Here is a 14208-nt window from a genome sequence, read left to right on the forward strand (position 1 = left end):
CTGGAGGAAGGATGGTTCTGCTTAAACTCGGAAGATGTGAACCTTAAAGGCCATTAAACATTGCAGTGTCAGAGACAACACTGAAGTGCTCTGGCTGGATATTGAAGAGGGATGCAATTTGGATATAAAGTGGGTGGGCTGGCTTAATGCTTTATCGTTTCTCATATATTCTTTACAGGCTTTTGTTGTTGACAATGTTTTTCACAAAGTAAACATTACAAAGAACATTATGAAGCCTCACTCCATGATCTGAGGCTGTCCATAGGAGCAATAATTTGGCTCCAAGCCTCTCCGGGTGCAGTCGGTAATGTCGGTGTCACAGGTGTTGCAGTGACATCCTGTCGCAACTGGGTAGGAATAAAAGGATTCTGCGTGGTCAGCACAACCTGGGATCTTTACAGTCTCATATACAATTGACTTGAATGTGCAGACTTCCTGGACATGTTTCTGTGGAAGGATCATATTAGCTCGGTCCTAATTATGGGAGAAAACAAAAGAAAAGTTATTAGCCTTTCCGAAGTAGCAAATCCCAACATGTTGTTATTGCTAGGCACAGATCTAAACCCAATATCAAGCAAGTTTATCATATTACGAAACTTTCACAATTTGTTAAATCACATCTAAGTTCCATTTTAGAGTCTGCAATAATATATATATATATATATTTATTACAAGACTGTTTGTTCCAGTTCTGTTATCTAGGAGGCAATGCTGTATGGAAATGCACTGTAGGAAAACATGCAACTCCTGAAATTAAACAACAATTAAAATAATAACAAAAATAAGAAAAATAAAAGTATTTTTCCAAAAAAGCAATAATTTGTTTATTTGTTTATTCCAGCTAGAGTCTACATTTCCTTGGAGTTCAGCTATTTCATGCCAGTAAGTCAATAGAATTCAGGAAACTACTGATCTCCATCACTTGCCTCATATAAGAAATATATTTATATTTGCATGTGATAAATATATAAATATTATTTTTTTTATCTTCTGTTTCATAAAATAGATCTTCAACAAGGAAGTAGCAGCCCCAGAAGCATTCTTACACTAGGAGATCAGTCATAATGCCACATCATTCAGAACTATACAAACAAGGAATATCTCTCTAGGCTCTTGGCCGTTAGAATTTTTATTTCAACATTAAACCCTACCGATTTTCATGAAAATTATTTCCAGGAACTTGAGCTAAGATTTGATGTATGAAGTGGCAATTTTGTCCATGCTTGAAATGGCATTCTTTCCGAATAAAATGCATAGAATTGCTCTGTAGAGACATCTATTCAAAAGGATTTTCCACTGGACTAATATTGCATGCATCTTAAAATCATATCACCACTTTCTGAACTTGACAGAAAAAATTGTTAGAAGTATGGCTTATATCTACAATGTTTGGGAAATACTTTACTTCTTTTTAGCCCTCCCGACTTTCTTGGATTCTTACCCTCGTGAAGCAGTAGCCAGAGCACCAGGTTGCATTCACCAGGATGCAAAAGCCACATTCTTCCTTTTCCACGGCTATTGTAATATTGGATAGCTCACAGGATTGACAATAAATCATTTTCCAGCAAAAAAATAACAAAGCACAGAGGGTGGTTGCCTTCATCCTGTAATTCAAAATCCAAGAATTTAGGAACACTTAAACAGAGGAGTGCAGAGTTCTCTAGAAATAGTCAATTACCATGTTTGAGCAGGAAAATTATTTTAGAGTTATAGTTAGACAATAAGACATCCATTCAGTATTGCGTTTATACTGTATGTAAGAAAGAGAAGACCATTTAACACCTGAATAATTACAAATAGTAATAGATGAACAATCTTTTTTATTTGTAAGATTATTTTATAAAAAGAATACAATTAATAAAAGAGACAGCAAATATGATTACTATTAGTATTTTTAAAAAGCTTTTGTAAAGTGTATTTTTAATACACTTTTGTAAAGAGTTTGTTATTTGCTATACAATGAAAAGTAAGAATCTGATGAAAAATTACCTGTCCTAGACTTGCTGGAATGAGTTGCTGGAATTAATTGCTGAAAGCAGAAAGACTCCAATGTCCTTTTTATACAAAATCAGAAGTAACTGACACCTGAAGGATTTACAGGGTATTAGACAGCTGACATTATTTTTAATCCTGGTGAAAGAGCATGAACTTAGAGCCAGACACCGAGACAAACCTTGTAAAAAGAACACCATGAACATTATTGCTGTCATGCAAATTACTAGTAAAAAAAAAACATGACAGGACCTCTTTATATATATTGTAACAGGGATATTATTAGCAAAATAATGCATTTAGAGTAGTTTTCCCCCAAGGTGGCCTTTTCAATATGTGCCGGGACTGCAGAATTCTGAGACAGAATGGTTGCACGAAGAAAACTGTGAATCTCAAAGAGCAAAAATATATTGTACAATAATAGAAAAGTGAAAATTGTATGAATTACAAGCATTGTTTTCTTAGCAATTATGCAGATGTTGTCTTTCCTTGTCCTCCAGGATGCTTAAGGATGGAGTGTTATTGTTTTCAAAACCCAAATTTTAAATCCTCTATTTGATAGTATATTCATTTGGACTAACTATCTAGAAAAAACAATCCTAAGGTTAAAATAGGATAATTTGGACCAGAGTTATGGTTTCAAATGAATTCTATACAGTTCTGGCCCTAAACTGCTGTAATCTGTAATGTGCTACATGGAACTGTCTTATCCCAATCGACTGTGCTAAGCAGGAAAGCAACTGAGGTTATGAGGAAGTCAAAGTTCTTGAACAGATACAACATACAAAAGACAGACTTTTTGAGGTTGAGCAGAAATAGGATCCAAATATGAACTATTAAGCAAATCCCAGATTGAAACAGCAAAACCAAAGGCAAAGATAAATAGAAAAGAAGGGATATAATCAAGAACATATGACTTTGATCAACTTTATAGATTATTTAATCCAACACCTTGCCCAGAAATCAATTTTGAAAAGTAGCTGCCCATGTTTGTGTTACCTTTGTGAGGTTGACTAGACAAGAGGCACAACCAAGAGTGCTAGCTCTATCTTTATTGTTAGACTATAAAGATTTTTTACAAGACTGAAATATTGTAATTTCTCTCCTCCTTTCCTTTTACATTCTGGAATACTATGGAATATCTTTTCTAAAATGTTTTCTTCATAATCTTCCGTCTGTAGGCTGAGCCATCTTTTGCATGCCAGTTGTCCAGTCTGTGGTTCTTCCTCTTGTCTCTCAAGCTCATTCCCACATGCTATGACAATTTGGAACCATACTGTGATGGGAGATCCATCACTATTCTAGGCAAAATATTTCATTCCTCAGCAGATCCATTGCTTAGCAGAGGAAAATTTCTCCTAATATTCAGTTGAGATAATTTTAAATTTCAATTCATTAATATATGTAATGGCCTGGCATCTTGCCCCCACTTTTAGCAAAGAACATATTTGATCTCGTTGCATTTCTAGATATTTGTTAATAGTTTGATACCTCCACTTTCTTTGCAAACTAAACATACCCAACTTTGCAGATATCTTAAGTGAGCAAGGTACCACCTCATCAGTTCTAGAACTGCCCCATTGACCTGAACTCTGGAGTCAAATTTCAGTTGGGCAGATGTACCCCTTTTTAAAGTTTATTTTGTGGGATTTCATCAGTAAAAATCTTAAGAGAAGGTTAATCTTCCTCGGTACACAATCTGAAGAAATGGTGAACCCCACAGAGGTCCAATTTAATGAAGATTTCATGACATACATTTCACAAACACTCCAAAAGTTCAGTGATCACAGGCAGTTGATATCTATTCAAGAGGGAGATCTGGTTGAGAGTCAGTAATCATTGAAAAATCATTGTTTCCTGATTTCTCTTTTATAAACACCACAGGAACTCACAGACCCCATTTTGCACAAGCAACTCCATGGATTTGGGACATTCTGGTTCCTTTTTGAAAAGTGAAGAAAGGCTTATCTTGCAACACTCTGACTCTATTCAATTGTTTCATTTAAACAGATATTTCAGATGCCATTCTGAGATCCATTCTGCTGTATGCTGTGGAAATTACACATACTTTGCACATATTATTCCAGGAAATTGAATTCCTCAGAATAAGACTATCCCATCTGAAATAAGGAACCTCTAGCAATTAAACTGGCATTTAGGATCTGGAGATTTGAAGAAGCATAAAACCCCATAGAAAACTTGGCTGACTACCCTAATTTCGTGTATCTGCAAACCACAAGGAAGAAAGTAGACCTTCAATTCAATAATGAAAAAAGTGAAAAATCTTAAGTAAAAATTATTTACTTAAAGGTACCAGTTAAAACATGAATCCAATGTAAAACATGAATCTAATTTAAAGCCCAAAGTCTACATTTAACGCTACTATTAGTATTTTTTTTTTGTCTATGATTTGCTGCCATAGCATCTAATTTTATAACAATGAAACAATTTTTCTCTATAGATAACCCAAACACTTTCAAGCCTAGAGCACTTTTAGAAACTTTTGGCAATAGTGAGTTAGGAAATAAAAAAAAAATGAGCAGAAATATGTGCGGTGAGAAACATTCAATATAATATGTGTTTTTAAGAAACAGCTGCTGAACAGCCGATGCCAATACTTGGTAAACTATTTTCATCTTTTAACAAAATTATTCTATATAGGCTACATTTCCTAATTCAACTTTGGCACTAACTGTGAACATTCAATATAGTACTTTAGTTCTCCTACCCATAATGATGCTATTTCAAAAGTACATGATCTGCAGCTGTCCAATTTCAGAGTTGTTTTTATTTCACTTCTGGTTTTTGAATTACAGAAAATAAGCAGTCCTGCGGTTATTCTGAAGTGGTAAAAAAAGACTAGTCATACTAGACTGGAGTAGCAAGTATAATATTTGACACTCAACTTAAATCTCAATATGTATGATAGCATGATACTTGTCATTACAAGAACATAAACATTAGATTTGATACAATCAAATGTAATACCTTTCCTATCCTATCCCCCCCCCCAAGCTTTATATTAGCTCTACTAATGCCTTTGGATGTAATAAACCAAGTACTCAGGGATTCAGTTTAAGGCCTTAGAGACTTAGGACTGAAACAATGCTTTATGTTTTAGATATTGTAAAATTGATGTATTTCTGGTAAATTGAATAGTGTCTATATCTGAAAGCTGTCCTTCATGGAAAATGTGGAACAGGACACTCATATGGATTTTGAAAAAGAAAAAAAGGATATTAAATTGCCCTATGGTAGATAAGAATGAAAAAAATATTAGTCTATATTTAGTGCTTTATGTTAAAAAACAGTTTGATAGGATAGGTAGAATGTACTTTAGAAAGAGAAGATCAGAGGCGAAGTTCACTGCCTAGGTTTAGCCAAGTCATCTGCTCTGTTCAGATATTCTATTTGGGAATTATTTGGAATGCAAAACTCTGCTTAACCACCAGATAACAATAAAGAGATAGAAATCTTTAATTTTTGCTGCCATCTCATGATGTTTGGGATATTTGCAACCCAGAGCTGTGACACCTAGTTGAAACTAAAATGTAACATATTAGTTGCTGTATAAATCATGTACATGGAGAATAAATTTCTGCAGCAGCTTTATATCAAGACATTTGCCTATATCTTACACTGTGCCATTCTGTTTTGGATTCAACATCACATAGCTGTAGAAGTTTCTCCACCATGTATGTTCAATCTCAAACCATAAATGGTGACAAAAGGGAGGACAGGAGAAAAAGTGACGTCCCTTTCCCTTTTCGTGTTTCTTTGACCTTGGTGAGAGATAATGAGGATGCAACTTATTATTTAATATATTCATTGAAATAATGTATAACCTGCCCATTATCCTAAAGACTCAGGGCAATGTACAAGAGACATATGTTACAATATAATGTATAAATAGATATTTTATTGAAATATTGTAAAATATTCTGCAGGGGTGGCAAAATTATTTGATTAGATAAAAGACAATATTTTTGTCAGTGACCGGAAACTCTTTTTGAACTTTTTGCTGAAAATGGAAAAAATGGACATGATTTATGGGTTTGGTGATTATAAAGGTTATAATATGGGAAAAGGGAGCCATGATGTAACTTTGGAGAGAGGGGATAAAATATAAATGCATTTGTAAGTGTTGTAATGAAGAATGGAAGCCCTCCCTCCTTCCCCCTTTCTTTCTTTTCTTGCCTTTTTTCTAAATTGCTGATCACTTTAATTTTTTTCCTAAACCTGCAGTGCTTTTATTCTGTAAAACATTCTTTAATAGAATTAATTAGTAAAAATAATGTTAAAAGGAATATAACAATATAATACAAGATAGGAGAATAAAATCATAAAACATCTCAACAAAATCAGATCTAACTAAACTAGCACAATTTATTGAAATTCTCATGTAAGTAAATTGATTTTATAATTTGATGCTAAAATCACATCAGCATCTGTGCTAATCAGATTTAAGTAGAGAAGTTACTCCTGAAATAGCCCACTTCCTAGATCCCATAAATGAAGAAGAGCTGGGACAGGGAGAGGGAGTAACTGATAAAAGCATGTTGTGACATCACAATACAAATGGTTTTTGGAACACCCAGTATGAAAGGATAGGCTTTGCACTGGGATGCACATTTTGTCATTGTTTTATCTTCACAGATTGTGCTAGACATCCATGCTTAAATGGCTAATTTCTTACCAAAAAGGACACAAAAGAAGAGCCTCCTTTACTCTGCATATGATACTCCTATTTCTTTGTGTGTGTGTGTGTGTGTGTGTGTGTGTGTGTGTGTGTGCAAGCAAACAAGCTGGTTTCTTTAGTGTTGGTGGGCTGAGCACTGACTGTGAAAAGGAAAAGAAACTAGCTGCAGAATCTAAGTCTTGCCTAACACAGAGACTTATTTCCAATTATATCCTTCAAGGGGTTTGTTAGCTCTGCTGTTTGACATTTACATGAGTCTGTTGGGTGAGGTCATCCATTGGTATGAGTTGAGATACTGCCAGTTGTACATTTCATTCCTCTAATTGATGTCCCTCTTTTGGTGTCGGGAACCTGGAAGGGAGAGAAAAGACTCAGATTCAAACCTTGTAAGACTGAATAGCTGTGAATTTTGGGACCCTCTTGATCTGGATCTTTAATTTTTGTTTCTGCATTGGGTTGTGCTGCTCGTGCGTTATTTGGGAGCCCACTTTGATTCATGGTTTCCAGTTCAGAGTGGCATAGAAAGGCTCTGTTGTTGTCCAGGGTCACTTGGGTAAAAGAGAATGCCTTTTACTAAAGGGTTAGTAAAGCCATAGGCAATAGCACATTATCAATGGGTAAGGACACATCTCAAGTTCAATGGTGACTCTTTTTAAGACCAATTACTGCATAGGGATGAGGTTGTAGGGAGCTTAACAGTATTTAGTAGAGGGCAGTAGAGGGCAGAAAGCAATTCTTTCCCCATCAACAAATTGCTCTCAAATATACCCCAAGTGGTAGAAGGTTTGAAAATAGATTTTACTGCTAAATCTCTCAGTAAAGAGGGGAAATCTGATTTCCCTGATCAATTTTTTTTCATCATATCTGTCAGGAGTATCAGACAAAGGGGGTGCTTGGAAAGAACTCCATCATGGCTATATTTGGACAATGACTGGAATTTTCCCTACGTTGATTTAATTGTGTTGTATTTTCACTGAGAAAAAAAAATCACCCTAAATGTCAGACAACCTTGAGTGAGGAGATGTTTGGGTTTCTATTGCATTTCACTGAGAAAAAAAATAATCACCCTAAATGTCAGACAACCTTGAGTGAGGAGATATTTAGGTTTCTATTGTATTTTCAGAGGAAACGATGGCACCACCTGCAGAATTTTTAGCCCTTGGACCATATATAGTGGCCTAAAATGTATTATTACTACCACCTGGTGGCTGATTATAGCACACAGCATACTCTGTTCAAACTTGTTAGGTCTACCAAAACCATTGCTGCTATGAGGCAAGGTAAGAGTATGATGCCAACCTATGAATGGAGATAACATATCCATTATTGAGACATTATTGGAAATCGGGGATTTGATAAATATTCCATTCCTTCTCTTTTGTGAATGCTTTGTTAAAGTACTTTCTCTAATGGTGAAGTGTGACTTCCTATAATGATGAGGTATGAGGGCTTTCCCCTTAACTGAGATCTTTGAAGTCCCAGAGCAGTTTTTCAAGTTATATTTTTGTCTATTTATTAGACAAAATAATATATCCTGACACAACCAATTGACTCTTGGCAGCTTACAGTCAATACAAGGAAATGACAATTTAAACATAGAATACCAAATCAATGACAACCGGTAAAAAAAAAATGAAATCATAAATAAGGTATAGTTAATTAAGTCAACACAATCAGGTGTCATAATGATTGTCTTCATAAAAAATCATTATTCATCACCTTTCTAAAGGAGGGGGAAAGTTTGATCCCCAGTGCTTAATCCACGAGTTAGACAAATGATGCCTATCAAATATGTGGCAAAATCTGGAGAAAAAAAAAGCCACAATGTCAGTTTGGTCTTGTACACTGTGCCTATCATTACTTCTTAAGGCTGTGCAGAATGTCAAGAGGCCATTTTGCTACATGAAGTTCCAAGGAAAAAAACCCTTGAAGCTGCTTCATGAAGCAACACAAGCCCTCGAGGTATATCTACTTTGCTTAGTTTGTCTACCACCTTCACTGTTTTTCCAATGCTTGAAGGAGGCAGGCAAGGTTTTTCTTTGCAGAAATCTTGTCCAGCTTTTGCAGGTATTCAGAAGGAACATTTTGTTCCTTGCCTTTGAGGACAAAGCTCCTTTTCAAGGCGAACCAAAGCAGTTTTGCAAGGCCTATTAATATTAGGACAATTACAATCAACAACTTTAACAGACTATTCTAGTGCCATCTAGTGGTCCCTGTAAGAAGACTGAAGAATCTCTAGGCTAGAAATAATGGCTTTAGTAGTTGAACCTTTAACCTATTTTAATGATTGTTCCTTTACCAATGTTTGAGAGATCGGGACTAAATTCAGTGTGCTTTGTTTACTGGTTTCTTTGGGCATTCTTACATGCAACAATAGAGAGTGTTTGTATTCAAGATTACTCAGAGAAGATATTTTCAAATATCTACAAGGAAATTTAGGAATTTCTTCCTCACCATGTGGTTACAGACAGTTATGATCATATCAGTGGTGGGTTGCCCCCAGTTCGTACCGGTTCTATAGAACCGGTAGTAAAACCAGTGGGAGGCTCCACCCACCGATCCTGATGTCATCAAAACACTTCTGTTCATGCGCAGAAGAGTGCACGTGCGCGTGCAGCAAGTGTGCGTGCGCGGCTCCGTTGTGAATCAGTAGTAAAAGTAAGTAGAACCCACTCCTGGATCATATATATATATTTCTAGCAAATGCAAATGGAACTTTGTGATCGAACCCTGCACCAAGGGAACGTGGTTATCTCCCCCCCGCTCTCTCTCCCTATCTATCTATCTATCTATCTATCTATCTATCTATCTATCTATCTATCTATCTATCTATCTATCTATCTCTAAGTTCCCTTGGTGCAGGGTTTGATAACAAAGTTCCATTTGCATTTTTTCACTTGCTAGAAAAAGTTTCTGGCAGAAAAAGCAGGAAAGAACATACTCTATCTTACTTGCTTAGGCTACATTTAAAATTCTGTTTGGAAAAAAAAAAGAACTACAAACTCACCCACCAGGTTATTCCCTTTGGAACACTATGCAAAGAAAAGGTTTCCAATGAAATTTCTTCACTCTTCAGTGGAAGTTTTTAAGAAAAGGCTGTACCTGTCTGAAATGATATAGGGCCGTGATAGCAAACCTATGGCACACGTGCCATGCATGCGCGCACCGGCCAGCTGATTTTTGGGCCTTCTGGGCCCACCAGAAGTAGGGAAACAGGCTGTTTCCTGCCTCTGGAGGGCCTGGGGTGGGCGGGGAAGGCCCGTTTTTTTTTCTTACCTGGCTCCAGATCCTCTCTGTGTATCTGGGAACGGCGAAAACAGCCTTTCCCACTTCCTTGGAGGCCCTATGGAGGCTCAAAGGGCCCATTTCCCCACTCCCGGTGGGATAGGAAGTGACGTTTTTTCCTGTCCCCAGCCTCCAGAGACTCCTAGAGAGGCTCCTACAGACTCCTAGAGAGGCTCCTACAGACTCCTAGAGAGGCTGGGGACAGCAAAAAAGTCACTTCCTGTCCCACCGGGAGTTGGGAAATGGGCTTTTTCAGCCTCCGTAGGGCCTCCAAGGGAGTGGGAAAGGCTGCTTTCGCCATTCCCAGATACACAGAGAGGATCTGGAACCAGGTAAGAAAGAAAAACGGGCCTATCAGGCCATCATGTGCCAGGAGCGGGGAGGAGGGGGAGGGGGTTGCGCACACATGCGCGTGGGCACGTGCGCACGTGACCCTTCCCCGCCCCCCCTCTCCTGGCACGCGATGGCAAAAAGGTTAGCCATCACTGATATAGGGTCTTCTCCCTTAGCAGAGGGGTGAACTAGAAGAACTCCAAGGACCTTTCCAGCTCTATTCTGGTTGATTGATTGATTGATTGAATGATCCTACAAAGAAATTGTAACCCAAAGTTTATGAAAGAGAAAAATATATAGTTAAAAACTATTTTATACCAACATCTTTTACTGTAGGTATCCATACCTTTGCATTCTTGCAAACCAATGGAGCTTCCACCACATTCCTATAATGTTTCATAATTTATTTTTTGTTCTTTATCTCTCTTTTGAGGCCCTTATCAGCTTCATCCAACCATGATTTTCTCACTCTATTTTTTACCTGTCAACCATATATTCTTCCTTCATGTATGTGTGTTGCAATTTGATCCTCATTCATCCTCTCTAAATGGCCAAACCACTTCAATGTATTCTTTTTACATTACAGGCTACTCTTTGTTGTATTATTATTTGTATTTATCCTTTCTTGTTTAACCACAGACATCTCTCAAACAGTCCATTCCCACTGCATTCTTCTTACTTTTATTTGAGATGAGATTGCCCAACCTTCTCTTCTGTACAATAAAGCGGGCAGAAGTGTACTCTTATGCACAAATATTTTTGTTTCTTTAAAAAGACACGGTTCTCAACAGGGCACACCGCCTACTACCTTCCACCGAGTATTTGCATGTTTCTTCATCCACTTTTCTATTCTCAGTAAACATTCTACCAAGGCACATAAAAGCAGCAGCTTAATCAGGTTTTTCATTGTTTTTAAGTATAATTTGCAATTCATGAATTTTCCCTGCCAAAGACAAATACTGTGATCTTTGTTACATTAGTCATTCTATTTACTCTGGAGAATCCTTGGTTAGTCCTTTTTTTCCCATTTCCAAAACAAACATCTATCTCCATCAAATCACTCTTCATGTTCTCTGCTTCTTTTAATCTTGTGTTTCTCGCTCTTTGGCTGCATTTTCCCCCTCCTTTCTCTACATTTATATACTTTTTCTCATTCCCCTTCATTTCCATTTGCAATCGTTCTCTTTTTTTCAAACCCCATCCTCTTCCAATTGTTAATTCCACTAAGCATTTTTTAATGTTCCCTATTAGTTTAACCCAACACATTTCTGTTATATTCTGTAGCACAGAGCAACTTTATAATTCTCTCCTTTTAATATCCACTTTCTTTTCATCCTGCTGGGAGGTAAAACTATATTTTATTACTTATTTCATATAGGACTTGCACTTTCTCTTCCTGAAATGGTTTTACTTTCACTCTCCTTTTTTTCACATATTCTCTCTCCCCCCATGTCTATTATTCTTCAAGTTCTACTTTTGACAGGACCAAATTGCAGCTATTTCTAAAATCAGAATATATCACCACTCTCATATTCTTCACTAAGTCCCCCAGTCTTTCATCATAAACAATCAGATCAATCATATCTTTCTGACTCATTCATTTTGCATGGATACCTATGAATAGACACGCTTGAAGCGTTTATTCAAAACAAACATTTTTCTAAGACACTCACCAGTCAGCATTGTCATTCATTCCTGGTGGCCCTATTGCTTTTCCTGTCTGATCTTTTTTCCACCCATGCATGTCATCTAACAGTATACCTTTCCTACTGGGTTACATTGATTTGGAATGTTGCATAATTTTTCTCTCTGCTAATTTCTACTTTTTTTTCATCATCACCATTCACTGGAGTGAATCATGCAATCATCAATAATCTATGGATTTCTATTTTCATATGAACACAAGTCTAAATGACATCAATTTATATTTTTCTGTCTTTCACTTATATATCCTGTATTAATCAACTCCACCATACAATATAAACGCACCTTCACTCAGATCTAATATATTCTTCCCCTCTCCCTTAGTTTCAGCAACACATACCGTACCTTTCTTTCCTTCCTTCCTTCCTTCCTTCCTTCCTTCCTTCCTTCCTTCCTTCCTTCCTTCCTTCCTTCCTTTCCCATTTAATCCTCTTAAACTCTACCTTTTTCATTAAAAATGGCTCTTGAGCAGATTGCAGAACAAGAAAAATCAAATTCTAACATTCAAAGTCTGCGTTGCTTCTCTCTTTGTTGTAATATGGTGGAATCCCTCCTGTTGAATTAGTGTACCTGTTTGGTCAAAGATTTCTGGTAATTGTAATTATTTTTTAAAAAATGATATGGAAATGGTAAGAAATCCCTTCCTACCTCCTGGCCATTGAAGAAATACAGTTTTCAAAGTTCTCTGGAGAGATGATTATGATGTTAGAATACTTTTTAGTTTTCTTCATTTCTTCTTATTTATTTATTTATTTATTTATTTATTTATTTATTTATTTATTTATTTATTCTATTTATATGCCGCCCTTTTCCAGAGACTCAGGGTGGCTTACTATGCGTTAAGCAATAGCCTTCATACTTTTGTATATACCTGCTTAGTAGGGCTTTATCCCCCCCCAAGCGGTGTTCTTTTTTTATACAAAGTCAGCTTATTGCCCAAACAAACCGGGTCGTCATTTTACCTACCTCGAAAGGATGGAAGGCTGAGTCAGCCTTGAGCCTGGTGAGATTTGAACTTGCAGTAATTGCAGGAAGCTGGTGTTACTTAACAGTGCTTTAGTCTGCTGCGCCACCAAGGCTCGCTTATGTCATTTATTAATGTTGTGCAAATTTATTTCTGTTAAACTGATTCCAAAAGATTCTTTTTGAGAATCTTCTAAAAATTCTGAGGCAATATATCAACATGAGGCAAGATTGAAATGGGATTACAAAGCAGCTGGACCCAAACATTTAGAGCCGACAAATGCAAATAAATGAAGGCATGAAATTACCCATAACTAAAATTATACATCTAGAAATGGCCTTGAATACAAATGACATTTGCAGTTATACAGAGCCCCATGAATCAGTCTTTAATGTTCAAATGAGAATATACATGTCTCCTTCAATGGGAGATGTTTGTCCAGCATATGTTGCTCTCTACAGGGAAGTGTCTTGTCTGCACTTCAGATGCTAATGAGATGTGAGAGAAGAACAACCTGGAAGTAGCCAATTCAACAGAAGGGACTATATAATATTTAGCCCCTGCTCGCACTAAAGGAAAATTAAACAGTATCCTTAGTGTTTTCTTAATTTATAAATATATGACTGCTTCATTTATCATGAAAATATCTAGATTTGGGAATTCAGTTTACACTGAGCTAAGCTTTGACAAGGACAAAGAGCATATTAGGGATTCTGAGGTCCTATTAAAAATACTTTATAACCTGTCAAATTTGTAAAAAGCTCTGGCATAGTTTTTTCATGTCCAGAAAAAGGTCATTTTTGTTATGATATCTTAGATTATTTGGCTTGAACATAAACTTAAAATGCCTTACACTCCCCCCCCCCAATTCTAACGTATAAAATAGAGAAACATTCATGCATAGAAAGAAAAAATTGATGCAATCTGGCTATTCAGTGTCAAGATTCCTCTGAAGACTTTATTGCATCAAGTTTCCTTGGAGGGTCATTTTGGAGAAAATGGATCTGAAGGGCAATCCAGGAATAGGTCAGAGCTGGAAAAAAGGCTGGAGTTTCATTACCTTTCAGCCTGTTACTCAGTACTGATCTGACCAATGATATAAAGCACATTTCTAGGCTCATGTCTATTTGGTTATAGAAGAGGAACAACACAGACTGTTCTCCATCACATGATCACCATCCCTTAAAGTGAAGATAACTCTAACTTCATGTACTATATGTCACTGAGTCTG

General features: G+C 36.6%; 1 protein-coding gene across 1 annotated transcript; it reads right to left on the reverse strand.

Moving 5' to 3' along the window:
• Positions 1-237: 237 nt before the first annotated feature.
• On the reverse strand, positions 238-1603 carry FSHB (follicle stimulating hormone subunit beta). Its single transcript, XM_070957529.1, has 2 exons — positions 1442-1603; positions 238-474 (listed from the first exon to the last, which is right to left on the reverse strand). The coding sequence occupies exons 1-2, from the start codon at positions 1601-1603 to the stop codon at positions 238-240; spliced, it is 399 nt and encodes a 132-aa protein (XP_070813630.1).
• Between the last annotated feature and the right edge of the window lie 12605 nt (positions 1604-14208).

Source organism: Pituophis catenifer, unplaced genomic scaffold (genome assembly GCF_029215685.1).
Source record: "Pituophis catenifer annectens isolate HBS135680 unplaced genomic scaffold, rPitCat1.0.hap2 SCAF_1, whole genome shotgun sequence".
Taxonomy (NCBI): Eukaryota; Metazoa; Chordata; class Lepidosauria; order Squamata; family Colubridae; genus Pituophis; species Pituophis catenifer.